At 44.1% G+C, this 24,566-nt stretch overlaps 1 protein-coding gene across 4 annotated transcripts in view; it reads left to right on the forward strand.

Moving 5' to 3' along the window:
* Nucleotides 1–24,566, forward strand: part of LOC140212568 (aryl hydrocarbon receptor nuclear translocator-like) — a 79,987-nt gene that overhangs the window by 49,701 nt on the left and 5,720 nt on the right. Inside the window, exons 12-18 of one of the 4 annotated variants that reach the window (XM_072283555.1) lie at nt 2,708–2,782; nt 3,553–3,704; nt 11,414–11,474; nt 11,976–12,090; nt 14,377–14,479; nt 19,048–19,192; nt 21,107–21,272. In XM_072283555.1, coding sequence (XP_072139656.1) covers nt 2,708–2,782; nt 3,553–3,704; nt 11,414–11,474; nt 11,976–12,090; nt 14,377–14,479; nt 19,048–19,192; nt 21,107–21,272 — 817 coding nt within the window. Of the gene's footprint in view, nt 1–2,707; nt 2,783–3,552; nt 3,705–11,413; nt 11,475–11,975; nt 12,091–14,376; nt 14,480–19,047; nt 19,193–21,103; nt 21,273–24,566 lie in introns of all 4 variants that reach the window. The other 3 variants (XM_072283560.1, XM_072283538.1, XM_072283545.1) reach the window with 3 other exon arrangements.

Genomic DNA, 24,566 nt, shown 5'->3' on the forward strand with positions numbered 1-24,566 from the left:
ATAAACAATGTGAAAAGTAGTGGTCCCAATACCGACCCCTGAGGAACACCACTAGTCTCTGGTAGCCAACCAGAAAAGGCCCCTTTTATTTCCACTTGCTGCTCCTTGCCTGTCAGCGATCCCTCTATCTATGCCGGTATCTTTTCTGTAACGCCACAGGATTTTATCTTGTTAAGCAGCCTCATGTGTGGCACATTATCAAATGCCTTCTGAAAATCCAAGTAAGTGACTTCCACTGCCTCTCCTTTGTCCAGCCTACTTGTTACTTCCTCAAAGAACTCAAACAGATTGGTCAGGCAAGATTTCCCTTAACAGAAACCATGTTGACTTTGATTTATTTTATCATTAGTCTCCAAGTACCCCAAAACCTCATCCTTAGTAATAGTCTCCAACACTTTCCCAACCACTGACGTTAGGCTAACTGGCCTATAATTTCCTTTCTTTTGCCTTCCTCCCTTCTTAAAGAGTGGAGTGATATTTGCAATCTTCCAGTCCTCTGAGACCATACAAGAATCAAGTGATTATTGAAATGTCATGACCAATGCATCCGCTATCTCTTCAGCAACCTCTCTCAGGACTCTGGGGTGTAGTCCATCTGGTCCAGGTGACTTATTCACCTTAAGACCTTTCAGTTTGCCAGCGCTTTTTCCTTTGTAATAGCAATGGCACTCACTCCTGCTCCCTGACACTCACAGACCTCTGGCACACTGCTAGTGTCTTCCACAGTGAAGACTGATTCTAAGTACACATTAAGTTCATTTGCCATTTCCTTGTCCCCCCCAGTACTACCTCACCAGCGCCATTTTCCAGTGGTTCAATATCAACTCTCACCGCATTTTTACACTTTGTATAACTGAAACAACTTTTAGTATCCTGCTTTATATTATTGACAGTTTTGCCCTCATATTTCATCTTTTCCCTTCTGGTACCTTTTTTGGTTGCTTTTTGTTAGATTTTTTAAGCTTCCCAATCATCCAACTTCCCACTCACTTTTGCTACCTTATATGCCCTTTCCTTGGCTTTTATGCATTACTTAATTTCCATTGTCAGCCTTGTTTGCCTACCGCTGCCATTTCAAAATAATTTCTTTTGTGGGACATATCTATCCTGCGCCTTGTGAAATATTCCCAGAAACTCAGCCATCTCTGCTCTGTCATCATCCCTGCCAGTATCCTCCTCCAATCCACCGGGGCAAGCTCCTCTCTCATGCCTCTGTAATTCCCTTTATTCCATTGCAATACTGATACGTGTGACTTATGGTTCTCCCTCTCAAATCACAGTATGAATTCAATTATAATATGATCACTGCCTCCTAAGGGTTCCTTTACATTAAGCTCCCTAATAAGATCTGGGTTATTACACAACACCCAATCTAAGATGATCTTTCCCTGAGTAGGCTCAAGCACAAGCTGCGGCATTCAATAAATGCCCTCTCTTGCGATCCGACACCAACCTGATTTTCCCAATTCCCTGGCACATTGAAGTCCCCCTTACATTTGTGGCATTACCTTTTTTCCAACTCTCTTTGCAATCTCACCCCCACATCTTGGCTACTATTCAGAGGCCTATATATGACTCCCATATTGGTTTTCTTACCCTTGTATTTTCTTAACCCCACCCACAAAGATTCAACATTCTCTGATCCTATGTCACCTCTTTCTAAAGACGTAACTTCATCTCTTACCAACAGAACCACACCACCGCCTATGCCTTCCTGCCTATCCTTTCGATACAAAGTATATCCTTTGATGTTAAGCTCCCAACTATGGCCACAGACCCAACCCACTTCCTTGTGCAGCCAGGCTTGGGGCTGTCTGTGGCGGAGTAACTCATGATCTCAGTAACTTTTATTTGCACAGTTTGTCGTCTTGTCCACATTGGTTAGCAGACTTTGACTATTTATAGTTTTTATAAATTTTATTGTATTTTGTTTCCCTGTAAATGCCTGCTAAGAAGAAATCTTTGTATACGTATTTTGATAACAAATTTAGTGAAGTTACTTGGAAGTTTTTGAACTTTGGGGCTGCCTACTGGAAACACCTGGTCAGGCAGCTCCCTCACAGAGAGTCCTGTTCAATCCCAATCCCTGCTGTCTACATATGGTGTTTGCGTGTTCTCCCTGCGACACTGTGGGTTCCCCCTAGGTGCTCTGGTTTCCTCTCACATCCCAAAACCCAAAGGGTAAAGGGGGCAGAGTTGGTAATTGGCAACTACATACCAAGTGTGTGGGTGAGGGATAGAATCCGGTTTGGAGTTTGTACTCCCATCAGAGGAGGCTATGTAGCATCCACGCCAGGACCACTAGACAGAAATTTCCCAAGCAGTAAGGCTGATTAACACCTCCACCCGCTAACCCCCTCCTCCACAGCCTGCACCATCATTACTTCATCATTTTCTGTCAGTCACCTATGTACAGACATTCCTGTGTCTAGTGCCACTTTATGGACACACAGTCGATCTATGTATCACTTGAATACTGGAAATAACATTAATCAGTCTTGGTCTTGAAAGAGAATGTGGAGAGGATAAAATAAGATCAGTGTAATTGGGACATTGATGATCAGACTTAGTGGGTCTCTCTGATCCAAGCTGAAGATGTCCTACTGCTAAACTTTCCTCTCTCTCCCTCCCTATCCTTCTGAACAGCACTGACAGACCTGAAATACTCTCTGTGAGTTCATAATCTTCATTGTTCTTTTTTTTTAAGGAGTTGCTTGGGAAAGATATTGTGGAATTTGCCCATCCTGAAGATAAAGGGCTTCTGCGAGACAGTTTTCAGCAGGTAATGTTCCACTGAGTGGTTAAACAACTTGTTGTTGCAAAGTTTAATTAGCCAGTGCAATACCTGAAGTGTATTTCAAACAGAAGTTATTTTGATAAGAGCAGCGTATTTTCACTTCAAGTGGAACTGCCAGTGTGTGTAGGTGATGTGAATCTGGGAGTCTCGGTAATTTGTAAGTAGGAGCCACTCCTTACAGGTTGGGAGTTGAGAGCATGAATTGGGCCTGATCCTCCTTTCGGTCAGACCATTGCTAATTCAATGCTGTGCTCCTCTTCCTATTATCCCTAACTGTTCAAGCACAGGAGAGTCTGCAGATGCTGGAAATCCAGAGTAGCACACATGCACACACCCCTACCCACCTACCAGAACTCAGCAGCTCAGGCAGCTTCTGTGGAGAGGAATAAGCAGTCAATGTTTCAAGCCAAAGTCCTTCACCAGGACTGGAAAGGAAGAGGGCAGAAGCCAGAATAAGAACTTGGAGGGAGAGGGAAGAGTAGAAGATGGCAGGTGGTAGGTGAAGCCAGGTGAGTGGATGGGAGAGGGGGAGATGAAGTAAGAGGCTGGGAGGTTGTAGGAAAGATTAAACTACGGGGGAAAAAAAGACTATTATACACCCTAATCCACATCACCTTGGATGAAAACAAATCAAGGTGGGGCTCAATAAAGCCCCGTGTACTTGAATCAAGACTTGCTGGCTTCTCTTCCACTTGAACTGAAGACCTTGCCTTCCCTGGTGTTGCCTCTGACACTTGTTCCTCCTTTGACGGCAGGTGATCTCACTGAAGGGGCAGGTGCTGTCGGTCATGTTCCGGTTCCAGACCAAGAGCCGTGAGTGGGTGGTGATCAGGACGAGCTGTTTCACCTTCCAGAACCCGTACTCCGATGACATCGAGTACATTGTCTGCACGAACACCAATGTCAAGTAGGTGTTGGCAGTGCAGGAGAGAACTTAAAGAAATTAGGAAGGCTAAAAGAGGCCATGAAATAGCCTGCGGAAAGAGTGGGTCAAACCAAAGGGTTTTGTGTGGAGCTGGGGTCGTGGGCGAGAACCCAAATCAGTGAAAATTATAAACTGGTGTCTTGTTGTCACATGTATTGAGGTACATGAAGTACTTGTTTTGAAAAGTTCAAGGTAAATTTGTTATCAAAGTACATATATGTCCCTATTTACAACCCTGATATATTTTGCGGACAATCACGATCAATACAAGAAACATGAGAATTAATGAAAAACCGCAAGTAGCAAGACAGACAATTAATATGTAAAAGACGAACAGTGCGAGTACAAAAAGAAAAAAAATGTAATCATAATAAATAACCAAAAAACATTGAGAAATGAGACGATCAGTCCTTGAAAGTGAGTCCATAGTTGATGGGAACAGTTCATTTTTGGGGTGAGTGAAAGTTATCTCCACTGCTTCAAGAGCCTGATGGTTGAGGGGTAATAACTGTTCCTGAACCTGGTGGTGTGTGTCCTAAGGCTCCTGTACCACCTCCTTGATGGAGCAGTGAGAAGAGAATGATGGTGGTTCTTGACGATAGATGCTGCTTTCCTGCGACAGCGCTCCATGTAGATGTTTCGCATACCATCCATACAGAGCAGTGTATCGAGGTAGTACAAGGTACAAACAACAACAGTGTGCAGAATAAAGTGTTACAGTTACAGACGCCGGAGTGCAGGTAGACGGTAAGGTGCAAGAGCCGTGACGAGGTCAATTGTGAGGTCAAGACTCCCATCTTATCGTTGTACTAGGGGACCAGTCAATAGTCTTGTAACAACAGGGTAGAAGATAAAGTTTAGAGATCTTTTAAAGATCTCTGGAGATTTATTTATAGATCTTTATTTATTTGTCAAGTGTACAGCAAAACATATAGTGATGTGAATTGTTTCCGTCAAATCTGAGGATTATGGGCAGCCCCCTGGTGCCAACGTAACATGCCCACAACTCACTACTAACTGGTAATGGAGGAAACCAGAGCACCCGGAGGAGACCAACAGCTTGCTGTTTTGACTTTACAGTCAGTCGCATTGCTTATTTTGACAGCAGCGTACACTGCTGTCTTGGTGTTCTGATCTCCCACAACACTTTAGTCAGCGAGACCAGCGAGCTAATGTTAAATTTAGATTTATTTATCACATTCTGATTCAAAAGCATCAGATTCTGATGTTTTTGATCCAGGGTTCTTTTGGAAGTCAAGAAAGAGGCATGCAACTTGTTGCTTCATGATTGTTTTATTAAGTGCTAATGGAACAAAAGAATTGGAAGCAGGGAATAGTGAGAGTCTAGTAACAGAGAAGAAAGATAGGAAAGGAATAAAGGCCAATGATGGTGAGCCTATATGCTCTGTCCTTCTGATACCCCACAGATAAGAGACATTCCTTCAGTTTGTAGGTAAGAGTTAACCAATCACATAGCCCCTATTCAAATAATGCAATACCAGAGAAGTTTCCAGAATCATACAAAGAACTGTAACCACTAGAACAACTGACCAACTGCATACACATACTATAACCACTTGGAAACATACTAGGCAGTTACATGTACATAGAAACATACAATGAAATGCTTGTTTGCTTTAACAACCAGCAGAGTTCAGCTACCTCTGGGCTTCTGACCTCCGGACTTGCCGACCTTGGAGCTACTGCCCCTGACCTCGCACTTCCCTCATCCCTGTCCTTGCCCCTAGACTAACCCCTAACTTCCCACACTGTCCCTCATTTCAGAAGAGCAGCAGAAATAAGGCAGGAAACAAATGACTCTTGTATTTGTGTCAGTGGTAGAAAGTTACTGAGGAAAATCCTTGGGGATAGGATTTACATACATTTGGAAGGTACCCCCCCCCCCCCCACCAATTTTTACAGGAGCACTATTGCACCATTGAGAGCATCCTGACCTCAATACGCAATACTGATTACTGTGTGTGGTACAAGAATTGCAAGGTATGACCGCAAGTCCCTACAAAAGATTGCACAAACTGCTGAGGGTATCATCAGTGTCTCTCTTCCATCCGTTAGAGATATTTATTGGAAACATTGCATATGCAGGGCTCTTAGCATTGTCAATGACCTCTTACATCAATCCAGCAATCTCTTTCACCCTTGCCATCAGGCAGGAGATATCATAGCACTAAGACAAGAACTGTTAGGATGGGAAACAGCTTCTTCCCCCAGGCCATATCTTTTGAGGAGGTAACTATGATTGATAAAGGCAGAGTGGGTAGATGTGTCTGCAGGGACTTATGGCATTTGATGTCCTGTGTGGTAATCTGGTCCAATAGGCTAAGGCTCAAGAGATCCGAGATGAATTGGCTTAATTAAGAAGACAGAAGCTAGTGGTGGAATGGTGTCTTTGGCCAGTGGCTAAGTTGGTACCACAGTGATTAGTGCTGGGACCTTTAGTGATACAACAACTTCAAAATACAAAGTAAATTTATTATCAAAGTACATATGTCACCATATACCACACAGACTCAGTTTTGTACAGGCTTTAACAGTAAATACAAAGAAACACAATAGAATCAATAAAAAACTACACACAAAGACTTACAAACAGCCAATGTGCAAAGGACAACATAGTGCAAATACAGCAAAGACAGAGGAAGGAAAATAAATACTGAGAACGTTAGTTGTAGAGTCCTTGAAAGTGAGTCCCTAGGTTGTGTAATCAGCTCACCGTTGGGGTAAGTGAAGCTATTTACTATGGTTCAAGAGCCTGATGGTTGAGGCGTAATAACTGTTCCTGAACCTGGTGGTGTGAGTCCTGAGGCTCTCGTACCTCCTTCCTGATGGCAGCAGCATGGCTTGTATGGTAGGATCCTTGATGACTGATGCTGCTTTCTTGTACATGTGCTCGATGGTGGTAACTTGGATGTGAGTACAGGAATAATGAGTAAGCTTGACAGGAGTATCAGTGAGGATGATGAGGAACATGGACTAGGATTACAACAGGTTCTGGGTCAGATGGAAAGTTGGGTGGAATATTGGCAGATCTGTCTGGGTCCAGTATGTAGCTGCTGTTACAAAGAAAGCAAGGCAGTGCCTCTACTCTCTTAAGATTCAGCGTGTCATCAAAAACTTAGACAAGCTTTGTAGATGTTTAGTGGAGTATATCGACTGGTTGTATCCTAGCCTGGTAGAGAAACACCAATACCCTTGTACAGAAAAGCCTACAAAAATAGTGGATACAGGCCAGTCCATCATGGGTAAAGCCATCCACACCATTGAGCACGTCGACACAGAGTGCAGTCGCAGGAAAGCAGCGTCCCATCATCGGGGACCCCGATTACTTTGTTCATGCTCTCTGCTCGCTGCCATCAGAAAGTTATTGCCCCTCAACCATCAGTCTGTGGGGATAATGTCACTCAGGTTCACCCACCCCAACACTAAAAAGCTCCCACAAACTATGGACTCACTTTCAAGGACTCTTCATATCAGGTTTCAATATTTATTGTTTATTTATTATTATTATTTCCTCTTTCTCCCTTTCTTCTTGTATTTGCTGTGATTGCCCGCAATGAAATGAATCTCTGTGTTGAGAGCTTGGATACATACATGGAATTATGATGTAGTGGCCATTACAGAGACTTGGCTGACACCAGGGCAGAAATGGATTCTCAATATTCCTGGATTTCAGTGTTTTAAAAGGGATAGAGAGGGGGGGAAAGGGGAGGAGGGGTGGCATTACTGGTCAGGGATACTATTACAGCTACAGAAAGGGTGGGTAATGTAGCAAGATCCTCTTTTGAGTCAGTATGGGTAGAAGTCAGGAACAGGAAGGGAGTAGTTACTCTATTGGGAGTATTCTATAGGCCCCCTGGTAGCAGCAGAGATACTGAGGAGCAGATTGGGAGCCAGATTTTGGAAAGGTGCAAAAATAACAGGGTTGTTATCATGGGTGACTTTAATTTCCCTACTATTGATTGGCACCTGATTAGTTCCAAGGGTTTGGACGAGGCAGAGTTTAAGTGTGTCCAGGACGGATTCCTGTCACAGTATGTTGACTGTCCGACTAGGGGGAATGCCATACTAGATCTAGTATTAGGTAATGAACCAGGTCAGGTCACAGATCTCTCAGCGGGTGAGCATCTGGGGGACAGTGACAGACATCCCACCTCTCCCGGAAGTTCGGGGAGTCTCCCGCATATTAATAGCAGCTCCCCGACGCCCGCAAATTATATACAGTATCCCAGAAATGAGAGTGAGATCGAGAGCGGGAGCGAGATCGAGAGCAGGAGCAAGAGTGAGCATCCTGATTGGTCTCTCTTTGTGCTAAGTAGACCTATCAGTTTTCTCTGTGGGCGGGCTTTACAGTCAACCTCTGTCTCTCTATCAGTTCAGTTTCGTGTCCTGCACTGCCATGGCAAGGTGTTTCAAAAAAGAAAATATAAAACGCACCTCACCCCAGACCCCTGCCTAATAGGGGTCAAAAATAATGACAGTGTTGCTCGCTGCACTGTTTGCAACAGTGACTTTTCTATTGCCCATGGTGGGTTAGGACTGTAAGAGACATGTTGAGGTGAGTTTAACAGGTGTCATTGGTTCATTAGCATAGCTAACGTTATTTAAACTAGCTGGCTAGCTGCTAAGGAGCTACTCTATTGATGTCCTACGTGATGAGGCCAAACTCCCTGTAGACTTGCTTAATAAGTTGTAATAGAATTAAAAAATGACTCCATGATAATATATAAGTACATATTGTATGTTAATGTCTCATTGTTAATGTCCCATTTTCTGCATATACCCAGTTTACAGATTGCAGATTGGTTTACAGATTAGACAAAATCACTAAACAAAGTATTCCATAAGACGATATAATAAGGATACACCTTATGCTTTTATTTCTTTTAGGGACCACAACATATTAGAGAGGCTAATCGCAGGGAAGGCTGCTCAAGTATTTCACTGTTCTTTTCAGCAGAGCCACATCACAGTACAAGGAAAGTTTGCAAAATAAATAGAAAAGCTATTTGCATTAGCATGGAGACTGCCAACAAAATACTCAACAAGGAATGAATATATATTATATATATAGTGTGTGTGTGTGTGTGTAAACAGTTTCAATATGTGTCAAATAAACTGTTGTGTTCTTTCATAATCAAATGTCCCATATACATGCACCCTTGTAGGTCGACAGGGGGTGGGGTGGGATATGGGGTTGCGGTGGGTGGGGGTGCTATCTCCCTGAAATGAGTTTTTGCAGGGTGGGATGTCTGCAGTGACCACCACTCCCTGGCCTTCAGCATTATCATGGAAAAGGATAGAATCAGAGAGGACAGGAAAAGTTTTAATTGGGGAAGGGCAAATTATGAGGCTATAAGGCTAGAATGCGGGTATGAATTGGGATGATGTTTTTGCAGGGAAATGTACTGTGGACATGTGGTCGATGTTTAGGGATCTCTTGCAGGATGTTAGAGATAAATTTGTCCCGGTGAGGAAGATAAAGAATGGTAGGGTGAAGGAACCATGGGTGACAAGTGAGGTGGAAAATCTAGTCAGGTGGAAGAAGGCAGCATACATGATGTTTAGGAAGCAAGGATCAGATGGGTCTATTGAGGAATACAGGATAGCAAGAAAGGAGCTTAAGAAGGGGCTGAGAAGAGCAAGAAGGGGGCATGAGAAGGCCTTGGCGAATAGGGTAAAGGAAAACCCCAAGGCATTCTTCAATTATGTGAAGAACAGAAGGATGACAGGAGTGAAGGTAGGATCGATTAGAGATGAAGGTGGGAAGATGTGCCTCGAGGCTGTGGAAGTGAGTGAGGTCCTCCATGAATACTTCTCTTCGGTATTCACCAATGAGAGGGAACTTGATGACGGTGAGGACAATATGAGTGAGGTTGATGTTTTGAAGCATGTTGATATTAAGGGAGAGGAGGTGTTGGAGTTGTTAAAATACATTAGGACGGATAAGTCCCCGGGGCCTGACGGGATATTCCCCAGGCTGCTTCACGAGGCGAGGGAAGAGATTGCTGAGCCTCTGGCTAGAATCTTTATGTCCTCATTGTCTATGGGAATGATACCAGAGGATTGGAGGGAGGCGAATGTTGTCCCCTTGTTCAAAAAAGGTAGTAGGGATAGTCCGGGTAATTATAGACCAGTGAGCCTTATGTCTGTGGTGGGAAAACTGTTGGAAAAGATACTTAAAGATAGGATCTCTGGGCATTTAGAGAATCATGGTCTGATCAGGGACAGTCAGCATGGCTTTGTGAAGGGCAGATCGTGTCTAACAAGCCTGATAGAGTTCTTTGAGGAGGTGACCAGGCATACAGATGAGAGTAGTGCAGTGGATGTGATCTATATGGATTTTGCTAAGGCATTTGACAAGGTTCCACACGGTAGGCTTATTCAGAAAGTCAAAAGGCATGGGATCCAGGGAAGTTTGGCCAGGTAGATTCAGAATTGGCTTGCCTGCAGAAGGCAGAGGGTCGTGGTGGAGAGGGTACATTCAGATTGGAGGATTGTGACTAGTGGTATCCCACAAGGATATGTTTTGGGACCTCTACTTTTTGTGATTTTTATTAACGACCTGGATGTAGGGGTAGAAGGGTGGGTTGGCAAGTTTGCAGATGACACAAAGGTTGGTGGTGTTGTAGATAGTGTAGAGGATTGTCAAAGATTGCAGAGAGACATTGATAGGATGCAGAAGTGGGCTGAGAAGTGGCAGATGGAGTTCAATCCGGAGAAGTGTGAGGTGGTACACTTTGGAAGAACAAACTCCAAGGCAGAGTACAAAGTAAATGGCAGGATTCTTGGTAGTGTGGAGGAGTAGAGGGATCTGGGGGTACATGTCCACAGATCCCTGAAAGTTACTCACAGGTGGATAGGGTAGTTAAGAAAGCTTATGGGGTGTTAGCTTTCATAAGTTGAGGGATAGAGTTTAAGAGTCGCGATGTAATGATGATGCTCTATAAAATTCTGGTTAGGCCACACTTGGAGCACTGTGTCCAGTTCTGGTCGCCTCACTGTAGGAAGGATGTGGAAGCATTGGAAAGGGTACAGAGGAGATTTACCAGGATGCTGCCTGGTTTAGAGAGTATGCATTATGATCAGAGGTTAAGGGCGCTAGGGCTTCACTCTTTGGAGAGAAGGAAGATGAGAGGAGACATGATAGAGGTGTACAAGATATTAGGAGGAATAGATAGAGTGGATAGCCAGCACCTCTTCCCCAGGGCACCACTGCTCAATACAAGAGGACATGGCTTTAAGGTAAGGGGTGGGAAGTTCAAGGGGGATATTAGGGGAAGGTTTTTTACTCAGAGAGTGGTTGGTGCGTGGAATGCACTGCCTGAGTCAGTGGTGGAGGCAGATACACTAGTGAAGTTTAAGAGACTACTAGACAGGTATATGGAGGAATTTAAGGTGGGGGTTTACGTGGGAGGCAGGGTTTGAGGGTCGGCACAACCATGTGGGCTGAAAGGCCTGTAATGTGCTGTACTATTCTATGTTCTATGTTGTATATGGTGACATGCATGTACTTTGATAACTTTAAGTGTTTCCATTGTTTTCAGATTTCCTGAATTTGAGTTAGATAACACCATTTGGTTGAATACTATCGAAAGCCTGTTGCACAACCTAACATCGCCTGCACCTTTTATTCCACTTAATTTACGTGTGATGTTGAATTTCCTCCATAGGCATTTGCAGCAGACGCCTGCCCTTACAGGACAAGAAGAGCTTGCCTATGATCACTCACAGGTAACGTGGAAAATTGTTAATTCATACTTTAATGTGTGTTTCTCTGCAAAGTTCTACCCACCTCCGCAGTATATGCTTGCTTTTGGGAATGGGTCTGTCGCCGTATAACACTGGGGTACAGTACTGGTGGGGACAGGTCTGTCACTGTATAACACCAGGGTACAGTACTGGTGGGGACAGGTCTGTCACTGTATAACACCGGGGTACAGTACTGGTGGGGACAGGTCTGTCACTGTATAACACCGGGGTACAGTCCCGGTTGGGATACATCCATGACTGTAACATAGCTATACAGTAGTGGAGTTAGGTCTGTGTTTAACATTGGGGTACGGTGCTAATGGGGATGGGTCTGTGACTACGTAACAATGGGTTATAGTATCCCTCTCCCCCCCATAACCTCTTGTCTTTCCCAACTCCCTTCCACCTTACCCACTCTTCTATGTTGTCCTTTGTTTCCCCCCCCCCGCCCAATCTCTGTCTATGAACCAATTGATATTGTAGGTTGGTGTGCAGACTCCTGCTACAGAACACACAAAGCCCATCAGCAAAACGGAGCCGCTCTACAGCAGGGAGACGGACACTCGATATGCTGAGATCTACTCTGGCATCGCCTCAGGCAAGTGAGCGTCTTGATTCCAAATCATAGCAGTCTGAGCTCAAGTTGGTGAAAATGTAGATTCCTCTGTCCTGTTTGTTACTAATATCCTGATGAAGGGTCTCAGCCCAAAATGTCAGCAGTTTATTCATACAGTGCCTTGTGAAAGTATTCAGCTCCCAACCTTTCGTTCACCTAAGCGAGTTTTACAATCAGGGATTTTGATCGATTTCATTGAGAATTTTTATTTGTGAATCACATGCTCCTTTTTGTTTTCCACAGAAAAAACAGGGAAAATTGTAAAGTATTAAAAACTGAAATGTCAGCAGTTCAAAAATGTTCACCCCCTTTTCTCAGTACTATGTTGAACTGCTCTCACAGTAGTCTTTTTGGATAAGTCTCTGTTAGCTTTGCACAATGTGATGGAGCAAGTTATGTCCATTCCCCCTTGCAAAATTGCTCAAGCTGTGTGCCAGATTAGTTGGGGAGGGGCGGTGGGCAGCTATTTTGAGGTCTTGCCAGAAATGTTCGAATGGGTTAAGGTCAGGACTCTGACTGGGCCGCTCAAGGACATCAATTTTCTTCATTTGAAGCCACTCCATGGTTGCTCTGGCAGTGTGCTTTGGGTCATTTTCCTGCTGAAAGGCAAACTTTCTTCCCAGGTTAAACTTTCTAGCAGAGGCTAGCAGGTTTTTATGCAGGATCTCTCTGTATTTAGCAGCATTCATTTTCCCATCATTCAACCAGTTTCCAGTCCCTGATGCTGAAAAGCATCCCAATAGCATGATGCTTGCCCCACCATACTTTACAGTAGGGATGGCGTTACCTTGCTGATGTGCAGTATTAGATTTACACCACATATACTGTTTATTGTTGAGGCCATAAAGTTCCACTTTAGTCTCATCTGACCACAAGACCTTCTTCCACACCTTTACAGTATCTTCTTACTGATGCTTTGCAATGTGTTTATGGGCAAGGATATACCTTTTTAAGACAGGGCTTCTTTCTTGCCACTCTTCTATAAATACCCTTTATGTGCAAGGCCTTCGAGATTTTTTTTCCATCTCCAGTTGCAGACACTGACTTCTGCAGCTCACTCAGAGTGAATATTCGCATCACAGCAGCCTCTCTTACAAGTGCCATTCCTCAGTGACTAAATTTAGAAGGGTGGCCTGACCACGGTGTGGCTGTGGTTTCATATTTTTTTCAACTTTTTCACAATGGACTGCACTGAGCTCCAAGGTATGATCAGTGTCTTTGAGATGGTCTTGAGATTTATCATTTCCCTGACTTGTCTTGAATGCCCCTTTGTCTTCAGTTTGGTTTGGTCTGTTGGTGTCGGACCTTACAGAGAGAGAGTATTTATTCTTGTGTAGTAATTGTAAACAGGTAATCCTCCAATTTTCTACATCAATGAATTGGGTGAGTTGGTAAAGTAATATACAGTGCTGCACCTGAGGAAGGTTAGCGTAGTAATTACAAAGTGGATGAATACTTCTTCAGCCTCAATTTTGGTTTTTAATTTTCAGTAAATTTTTGACAGGTTTTGGAATTTTTCTTTTGATTTGACATGAAGCACTTCAATAAATTTTAAATTAGAAAATTAGATGTTGAATGTGAAAAGGGTTGTGGGGGCTGAATACTTTTTCCTCTTTTTTTGTGTGTTACTGTTTGTTGCCAATGACAATGCTCTTCTGCAAGTTGTGGGGCAGTGTGTTCACTTCTGACCTCTGGTCCTGTCTTTACGCAGTTCATGGGGCTTCCTATTTTGTCCTTGCATCCCAAAGGTTGGCCTGTTGGCCACCGTCAGTTACTCTTGGTGTGGGCCAAAAAGAATCAAGCACACAGCCTCAGAATTGGGGAATGTCTCCTTTGAACAGAGACGAGGGGAAATTTCTTTAGCCAGGGGGTGGTATATCTGTGGAGGCCAAGTTATTGGTGATATTTAAAACAGAGGTTGATAGGTTCTTGATTAGTAAGCGTGTCAAAGATTACGGGGAGAAGGCCAAAGAATGGGAATGAGGGGATCATTAGTCAGCCATGATGGAATGGCAGAGCAGATTTGATGGGCTGAATGGCCCAATTCATCCCGTGTCTTATGAAGTTTGCCGCAAGGGGCCTATTCCCATTCTGTCTGAATCTATGACTATGACAGAACTATTTAACTTGTTAATCTTTCTGGTGTCCCCTGAAGTTTTATATAAGCATCAGTTCAGTCTTTCAGCTCTGTTTAGTAATTTAAAATATAGTGGAAGTTTCTGTAATGTAAATGGGGGCTAATTTTCTTTTTTGTTACTTATTTTGCAGCTGACCAAAACAAGGCAATGTCATCCACCCCAGCAGCTGCAAACCAGCAGATCTACCAACAGGGTTCCTCCTTCCCATCAAACCGTCCAGCGCAGAACTTCAGGTACATTTGCCCTCTCAGGTTAGAGTACCCCAGCCACCAAAACCCAAAACTGACATTATCAACAATTAACTGGACTTGTTCCTCAAATACTCTTTTTTAATTACTTGTGCATAAGAAGAATAGTTTAGATCCTGTCACAAAGAAATGCCATTTTTATACAAAAATGGGCTAGTTGTATACAGTCCAATAGAAATTTGGTGCATTTGTGCATATTTAAGTACCAATCATAATTCATATTTCAGTGACTAATAACCAATTAAATCTCCTTGTTAAAGGCAATAGTACTTGAGATTAGTAAAATAACTGTCCAATAGTAGGTGTTGCCCTAGAATCTTTTGTTCACATCTTGACCTTTTCTCAGTATGCTAGGTGACCTTGGTTCCCAGGCTTGAACTGAAAGGCTGTACCAGAGTTTGGTTTTCAAGAGCAGTCTTCTGCCTGGATGACTGCGCTATGCCTGCACACTCTGTCTGCTTGTCATCATGACTCTTGCCTTATCGAACTTCTACGCTCGAAAGGCTGCACAAAGGGTAGTCTGACTCTCAAAGGTTTGGTTCAGCTTGATACTGTACCGTGTCTGCGTTCTATTCTGCCACCTTTAACCTACTACCATGTTCCATATATCCTCTGGGTGAATAACTTCCTCTTGCATCCATTTTAAATCTTTCTCCATAAGATATAAGAGCAGAATTAGGCCATTTGGCCCATCGAGAATCTCCTGCCTTCTCCCTGTATCCCTTCATGCCCTGACCAAACAAGTATCTTATCAATCTCTGCCTTAAATATACATAAACACTTGGCCGCCACAGCTGTCAACGAATTCAACAGAGTCACTATTCTCTGGCTGAAGAACTTCCTCCTCATCTCCGTTCTAAAAGGATGCCCCTCTATCCTAAAGCTGTGTCGTCTGGTCTTAGACTTTCCCACCATAGGAAACATTCTGTCCAGTTCACTCTATCAAGAGCTTTCACCATTTGATAGATTTCAATGAGGTCACCCCTCATTCTTCTGAATTCTAGTGAATACAGGCCCAGAGCCATCAAATTCTCTTCATATGACATGCCATTCAGTCTTGGAATCATTTTTGTGAACTTCCTTTGAACATTCTCTAGTTTCAGCACATCCTTTCTAAGATAAGGGGCTCAAAACTATTATAGTCGTAGTCATACTTTATTGATCCTGGGGGAAATTGGTTTTCATTACAGTTGCACCTTAAATAGTAATATGTAAATTATGCCAGGTAATAAGTCCAGGACCAGCCTTATTGGCTCAGGGTGTCTGACCCTCCAAGGGAGGAGTTGTAAAGTTTGATGGCCACAGGCAGGAATGACTTCCTATGACGCTCTGTGTTGCATCTCGGTGGAATGAGTCTCTGGCTGAATGTACTCCTGTGCCTAACCAGTACATTATGTAGTGGATGGGAGACATTGACCAAGATGGCATGCAACTTAGACAGCATCCTCTTTTCAGACACCACCATGAGAGAGTCCAGTTCCATCCCCACAACATCACTGGCCTTAGGAATGAGTTTGTTGATTCTGTTGGTGTCTGCTACCCTCAGCCTGCTGCCCTAGCACACAACAGCAAACATGATAGCACTGGCCACCACAGACACAACACAACACAAGTGAGGCCTCATCAGTGCTTTATAATGTCTCAACATTACATCTTTGCTTTAATATTCTAATCCTCTTAAAATAAATGTTAACATTGTATTTGCTTTCCTCACCATAGACTCAACCTGCAAACTAACCTTAGGGAATCCTGCACAAGGCCTCTCAAGTCCCTTTGCACCTCAGTTGTTTGTATTTTCTCTCCATTTAGAAAATAGTCAACCCTTTCATTTCTTCTACCAAAGTGCATGACCATATACTTCCCAGTACTGTATTCCATCTGCCACTTCTTTGCCCATTCTCCTAATCTATCTTGTCTTTCTGTAGCCTCTCTATTTCCTCAAAACTACCTGCCCCTCCACCTATCTTTATACCATTTGCACAGTTTGCAACAAAGCCATCAATTCCATGATCTAAATCATTGATGTATAGTGTAAAAAGGATTGGTCCCAACACAGACCCCTGTGGAACACCACTAGTCACTGGCAGCCAACCAGAAAGGCTCCCTTTATTCCACTCTATCAGCCACTGCTTTATCCATCTTGGAATCTTTTCTGTAATACCATGGGCCGCCTCGTGTGGTACCTTGTCAAAGGCCTGAAAATCCAATGTCAACATTAACCGATACTTCTTTGTCTATCCTGCTTGTTATTTCTTCAAAGAATTTAAACAGATTTGTCAAGCAAGGTTTTCTCTTGAGGAAACCATGCTGACTGTGGCCTATTTTATCATGTGTCTCCGAGTACCCCAAAACTACATCCTCAACCAACGATTCTCAACGTTCTCCCAGCCACTGAGGTCAGATTATCTGGCCTATAATTTCCTTTCTTCTGCCTCTCTCCTTTCTTGAAGAGTGGAGTGATATTTGCAATTTTCTAGCCTTCCAGAACCATTCCAGGATCTAGTGATTCTTGAAAGATCATTATTAATGCATCCACAGTGTCTTCAGCCACCTCTTTCAGAACTCTGGGGTGTACACCATCTGGTCCAGGTGACTTATCTACCTTCAGACCTTTCAGTTTCCCAGGAACTTTCTTCCTAATAATGGTAACTATGTACCTTTCATGACCCCTGACCCCTGGAACTTCCACGATACTGCTGGTGTCTTCCACTGTGAAGTCTGCTGCAAAATATTTATTCAGTTTGTCCACTATTTCCTTGTCGCCCATTACTACCTCTCCAGCATTGTTTTCCATCATTCCAATTTCCACTCTTGCCTCTCTTACACTTTATGTATCTGAAGAAACTTTTGGTATCCTCTTTAATGTTATTGACTCGCTTACTTTTGTACTCCATCTTTGCTTTAATGACTTCCTTGGTTGCCTTCTACTGGTTTTTTTAAAACAATCTTCCCAATCCTCGAACTTCCCACTTTTTTTTTGCTCTATTATATGCCCTCTGGCTTTTATGTTGGCTTTGACTTCTCTTGTTTTGCTTCCAGAAATTCCAGCTATTGCTGCTCTGCTGTCATCCCTGCCAGTGTTCTTTTCCAATCAGTTCTGGCCAACTCCTCTCTCGTGTCTCTGTAGTTCCTTTTACTCCACTGTAATAGTGGTACATCTGACTTAGCTTCGGTTTCTCAAATTGCACGGTGAATTCAATCATATTAGAATCACTTTCCCCTAAGGGTTCTTTTACCTTAAGATCTCTAATCAATTCTGGTTCATTGCACAACACCCAATCCAGACTAGCTGATTTCCTAGATGGTGCGATGACGAGCTGCTCTAAAAAGCCATCTTGTATACACTCTAGAATTCCCCCTCCTGTAATCTAGCACCAATCTGATTTTTCCCAATCTACCTGCATATTGAAGTCCCCCACAACTATTGTAACATTGCCTTTTTGGCATGCATTTTCTATCTCCCATTGTAATTTGTAGGCCACATCCTTACTGCTGTTTGGGGGTTTGTGCTCAACTCCCATCAGGGTTTTTTTTTAACCCTTGCAGTACCTTAGCTCTGTCCGCAAAGATTCAACAACTTCTGACCCTGTGTCACCTCTTTCTAATGATTTGATTTCATTTTTGACCAACAGAGGAACGCCACCCCCTCTGCCTTCCTGCCTGTCCTTTTGATACAATGTGTGTCCTTGGACATTAAGCTCCCAGCTATAATCTTCTTTCAGCCATGATTCAGTGATACCCATGACATCACACATGCCAATCTGTAACTGTGCTGTAGGTTTATCCACCTTATTCCATATACTGTGCACATTCAAATATAACACACTGTATTCACCCTTTTTGATTTTGTTCACCTTTTATGTTGCAACTCATCCTGTTGGCAGCAATTTTGCCCCAACATCAGCCTCTCCTTGCTAGAAGTCTCGCTACACATTGCCTCTGTTTGGAAACCAACTAACTCATCTTCAGCACTATCACTCCATTTCCCATTCCCCAGCCAAATTAGTTTGAACACACCTGAACAACTCTGGTCAACTTGCCTGCAAGGGTACTGAACTTCCTTGAGTTCAGGTGTAACCCATCCCTTTTGTGCAGGTCATACCTTGCCCAGAAGAGGTCCCAATGATTCATAAATCTGAATCCCTGCCCCCTGCACCAGTTCTTCAGCCACACATTCATTTACCTTAAACTTGTGTCCTCTAGTTTTAGATGCCTCAGCCTTGGGAGAATGACTGTGGCCAGTCTTTTCATAATTGTACTGTAGAAACCTGCATTGTATTCCCCCTCAGCTTCCTATACTTCAGGAAATGTGGTCCCAGTCTCTCTTTGTAACCCAAGCCCACCTGTGCCAGTAATATTTAGCATAGGCTGACATCCCTCCTACAGGAGAGCAACCAGAACCGGAAGGGTGGGGGGCAAATGGTCGATCACTGTAACATGAGACAGGTGTACGCATGAGGTTTTGCTCCCCACAGTAGTTAAATGATCTGGTACTCTGCTTGTACTGAGAAGCTGCTGATGTCCTCCTTTGTTCCTTCCCTCTGTCGTGCCAGCAGCGCTGGACTCACTCCCTCCGTGAACGTGGTGCCACAGCCAGCCTCGGCGGGACAGATCCTGGCCCAAATCTCTCGGCAGTCGGCCAGCAGCCAGGTCACTGGCAACGCCTGGAGTGGAAACCGACCTCCGTTTCCAGCACAGGTATTTATCCAGCGGTGCCTGACCTTTCATCTCTCTTAAAAACATGTAGTCTCTCCCCCGTCTCTCACCCTTGATTTAAAAAAAAAGTGCTGTTCAGTTGCAGATAGGGTATACTGTGTCGATAAAGTAAAGTTTATTGTCAAATGCACAAGTCCATGCATGCACGGATGAAATAAGAAACTTGCAGCATCATTCAGAAGAGTAAACATTAATTATAAGAAAGAACACAAAAAATGCAAAGGTTATTGTACTGTGGAGCAGCATGGTAGTGTAACTGTTAGTGGAACACTATTGCATTGCCAGCAACCCAAGGTGAATTCCCACCACTGTCTGTAAGCAGTTTGTACATTCTCCCCGTAACTGCTTGGGTTTTCTGCGGGTGCTGCGGTTTTCACCCGCATTCAAAAGGCGTTCAGTTAGTAGGTTAATTGGTCATTGGCAGTCATTGGGCAGGCTCGCTGGGTCAGCCGAGCCAGTTACTGTCCTGTGTCCCTAAATAATTAAAGGTGACTTTATTTAGAGCACATTCAGGCACCTACCTTTGGGTAAATGGGTCTGGCATACAAAAGGTGTAATGAAGACTCTCCTTCATCCGTTGAGGCATTGAGTTCAGGAGTTCAGAATAATGTTATAGCTTTATAAAACTCTAGTTAGTCTACATTTTGCGTATTGCATGTCACATCTGGTCACCTCCATTACAGGAAGGATGTGGTAGCTTTGGAGAGGATGTAGAAAGTGTTTACCAGGACGCTGCCTGGGTTAGAGGGACTGTGCTATAAGGAGAAGCAGGACAGACTAGGGTTGTTTCTCTGCAGAGGCTGAAGTCTGTACACATGGATAGATTAGACAGGAGGTTGACGCAGAAACATGAGAAGATCTGCAGGAAAAGAAATAAAAACAAAATGCTGCAGGAACTTAGTAGGCCAGGTCAGGCTCCCCCTCTCCTGGTGTCACTTGTCACCTACCACCCTGTACTACTTCCTCCCTCCCCTCCTCCCACCCTCACCTGCTTACACTGATTTCTCATCATTTTCTCCAGTCCTGATGAAGGGTCTCAACCTGAAACGATGACTTGTTTGCTCTTTTCCATAGACGTTACCTGCCTGCAGAGTTCCTCCAGCATTTTGTGTGTGTTGCAGGAGGTGTGGACTAACAAAGCTGGTTTCATTCTCCCAGGATTGAAATTGTACAGTACTTCAGGGTGCAAGGAGGAAAGTTTAAAGGAGATGTATGGGGCAATTTTTTTTCCTCACAGAGTGGTGGAGGCAGATATGACCGAGGTGTTGAAGTGCCTCCTGGTTAGGCAGAGTTTGTGCAGAGCATGGAGGGACATGGACATTGTATAGGCAAAAGGGACTTGTTTAATTAAGTGTTTGATTACTAGCTTAATCAGTTCAGCACAACACAGTGATCGGAAGGGCCTGAAACTGTGCTGTGTGTCTCTCTGATACTCCCACTACCTCAGGATTCCATGCAAGTCCAGCGTCAAGCAGAACAACAGTGAAAGTAGCAGGCGTCTCTCGGGAGCTTCCAGACCTGCAGTTTCCCATGAGTGGCCCTTCTCACCTTAAAGTCATGCCTTAGAGCTACGGAGACCCTTTGTATAGAGGTGAGGAGGGACTACTATTCCCAGGGAACAGCGAATCTGTGGAATTCTCTGCCCAGCGACGCGGTGGAGGATATTTAAGACACAGTTAGATAAAGCTTTATAGTAGCAGGGGGATTAAGGGTTATGGGGAGAAGGCAGGTAGGTGGAGCTGAGTCCACGGACAGATCAGCCATGATCTTACTGAATGGCGGAGTAGGCTCAATGGGCCAGATGGCTGACTCCTGCTGCTAGTTTTGATGTTCTTATCTGCTTGACTATTAATCACCTCTTTGGAGCCGTGACCATTTCGTATGTTTATTCAGCAGATGGGAGCGCAGGGAGCCAAGACTCAGTCGCCTCCATTTGGAATGGGTGCTGGTCATAACTTTACAGCCAACACTCCTTCCTTCAGCCCCCTGGCCAGTCCCGTGGCCACATCGTCAGCTGGGGGTACTGCCTACCCATCTCTCACCAGCCGCACCCCTGGTTTCGGTAAGCAGCCAGTTCACCATCACTCCTTTTGTATTTTTGTGGGTGCAAAGGACAAATACTCCACATTCAGGCTTCTGTCCCCTTCCTTTCCAGTCATGACGAAGGGTGGTAGCCCAAAACCTCAACGGTTTATTGGCCTCCAGAGATGCTGCCTGACCTGCTGTGTTCCTCCCACATTTTGTGTGTGTTGCTCAAAGATTTCCAGCATCTACAAAATCTCTTGTGTTTGATCTCCCCTCCACACACAGCAGCAGCTTAACCTTCCAGGAGTAAAACATAGAAACATGGAAAACCTACAGCGTAATTCAGGCCCTTCGGCCCACAAAGCTGTGCCAATCATGTCCTTACCTTAGAAATTACCTAGGGTTACCCGTAGCCTTCTATTTTTCTAAGCTCCACGTACCTATCCAGGAGTCTTTTAAAAGACCCTGTCATATCCGCCTCCACCAACGTCACCGGCAGCCCATTGCACGCACTCACCACTCTCTGTGTACGAAAAACGCACATACTGACATCTCCTCTGTACCTGCTTCCAAGCACCTTAAAACTGTGCCCTCTCGTGCTAGCCATTTCAGCCCTTGGAAAAAGCCTCTGACTATCCACGTGATCAATTCCTCTCATCATCTTGTACACCTCTATCAGGTCACCTCTCATCCTCTGTCTCTCCAAGGAGAAAAGGCCAAGTTCACTCAACCTATTCTCATAAGGCCTGCTCCCCAACCCAGGCAACATCCTTGTAAATCTCTTTTGCACCCCTTCTATGGTTTCTACATCATTCCTATAGTGAGGTGACCAGAACTAAGCACAGTACTCCAAGTGGGACCTGACCAGGGTCCTATATAGCTGCAACATTATCTCTCAGCTCTTAAACTTAATCCTACGATTGATGAAGGCCAATGCACCGTGTGCCTTCTTAAGCACAGAGACAACCTGCGCAGTGGCTTTGAGTGTCCTATGGATTGGGACCCCAAGATCCCTCTGATCCTCCACACTGCCAAGAGTCTTACCATTAATATTATGTTCTGCCATCATATTTGACCTGCCAAAATGAACCACCTCACACGTATCTGGGTTGAACTCCATCTGCCAATTCTCTACCCAGTTTTGCATCTGATCAATGTCCCGCTATGACCTGTGACAGCCCTCCACACTATCCACAACATCCCCAACCTTTATGTCATCAGGAAATTTACTAACCCATCCCTCCACTTCCTCATCCAGATCATTTATAAAAATTACAAAGAGTAGGGGTCCCAGAACAGATCCCTGAAGCACACCACTGGTCACCTGCCTCCATGCAGAATATGACCTGTCTACAACCACTCTTTGCCTTCTGTGGGTAAGCCAGTTCTGGATCCACAAAGCAATGTTCCCTTGGATCCCATGCCTCCTTACTTTCTCAATAAGCCTTGCATGGGATACCTTGTCAAATGCCTTGCTGAAATCCATATACACTACATCTACTGCTCTACCTTCATCAATATGTTTAGTCACACCTTCAAAAATTCACTCAGGCTCGTAAAGCACGACCTGCCTTTCACAAAGCCATGCTGACTATTCCTAATCATGTTATGCCTCTCCAAATGTTCATAAATTCTGCCTCTCAGAATCTTCTCCATCAACTTACCAACCACTGAATTAAGACTCACTAGTCTATAATTTCCTGGGCTATCTCTACTCCCTTTCTTGAATAAGGGAACAATATCCACAACCCTCCAATCTTCCAGAACCTCTCCCATCCCCGTTGATGGTGCAAAAATCATCGCCAGAGGCTCAGCAATCTCCTCCCTCGCCTCCCACAGTAGCCTGGGGTATATCTCGTCTGGTCCCGGTGACTTATCCAACTTGATGCTTTCCAAAAGCTCCAGCACATTCTCTTTCTTAATATCTGCATGCTCGAGCTTTTCAGTCCACTGTAAGTCATCCCTATAATCGCCAAGATCCTTTCCTGTAGTGAATACTGAAGCAAAGTATTCGTTAAGTATCTCTGCTATCCCCTCCGGTTCCAGACACACATTCTATTCTCTCATGTCTTATCCCCCTGCTCTTCACATACTTGTAGAATGCCTTGGGGTTTTCCTTAATCCTGTCCGCCAAAGCCTTCTTATGGCCCCTTCTTGCTCTACTTTCATTCTTAAGCTCCTTACTGCTAGCCTTATAATCCTCTAGATCTCTATCATTACCTAGTTTTTTGAACTTTTCATAAGCTCTTCTTTTCTTCTTGACAAGATTTATAACAGCCTTTGTACACCATGTTTCCTGTACCCTACCATCTTTTCCCTGTCTCGTTGGAACGTACCTATGCAGAACTCCACGTAAATGTCCCCTGACATTTGCCACATTTCTTCAGTACGTTTCCCTTAGAACATCTGTTTCCAATTTGTGCTTCCAAGTTCCTGTCTGATAGCCTCATATTTCCCCTTACTCCAATTAAATGCTTTCCTAACTCCTCTGTTCCTATCCCTCTCCAAAGCTATGGTAAGGGAGATTGAATTGTGATCACTATCTCCAAAATGCTCTCCCACTGAGAGATCTGACACCTGACCAGGTTCATTTCCTAATACCAGATCAAGTACAGCCTCTCTTGTAGGCTTATCTACATATTGTGTCAAGAAACCTTCTTGAACACACCTAACAAACTCCACCCCATCTAAACCCCTCACTCTTGGGAGATGCCAATCAATATTTGGGAAATTAAAATCTCACACCACAACAACCCTGTTATTATTACACCTTTCCAGAATCTGTCTCCCTATCTGCTCCTCGGTGTCACTGTTATTACTGGGTGGTTTATAAAAACACCTAGTAGAGTTATTGACCCCCTTCCTGTTCCTAGCTTCCACCCACAGAGACTCCATAGACAGTCCTTCCTTGACTATCACTGATCAGCAGTACTACACCCACACCTCTTTTTTAGTCTCCCTCCCTGTCCTTTCTGAAACACCTGGCACTTGAAGTAACCATTCCTGTTCCTGAGCCATCCAAGTCTCTGTAATGGCCACAGCATCATAGGTCCAAGTACTGATCTACGCTGTAAGCTCATCTGCTTTGTTCATAATACTCCTCGCATTAAAATAGACACATCTCGAACCATCGATCTGAACGCATCCCCTCTTTATCATCTGCCTTTCCTCCCTCTCGCACTGTCTCCCAGCTCTCCCTGTTTGTAACCCAACCGCTTCTTCCTCTGTCTCTTCAGTTCAGTTCCCACCTCCCAGCAATTCTAGTTTAAACTGTTCCCCAATAGCCTAAGCAACCCTCCCCACCAGTATATTGGTCCCCCGGGATTCAAGT

Source organism: Mobula birostris, chromosome 2 (assembly GCF_030028105.1).
Source record: "Mobula birostris isolate sMobBir1 chromosome 2, sMobBir1.hap1, whole genome shotgun sequence".
Lineage (NCBI taxonomy): Eukaryota > Metazoa > Chordata > Chondrichthyes > Myliobatiformes > Myliobatidae > Mobula > Mobula birostris.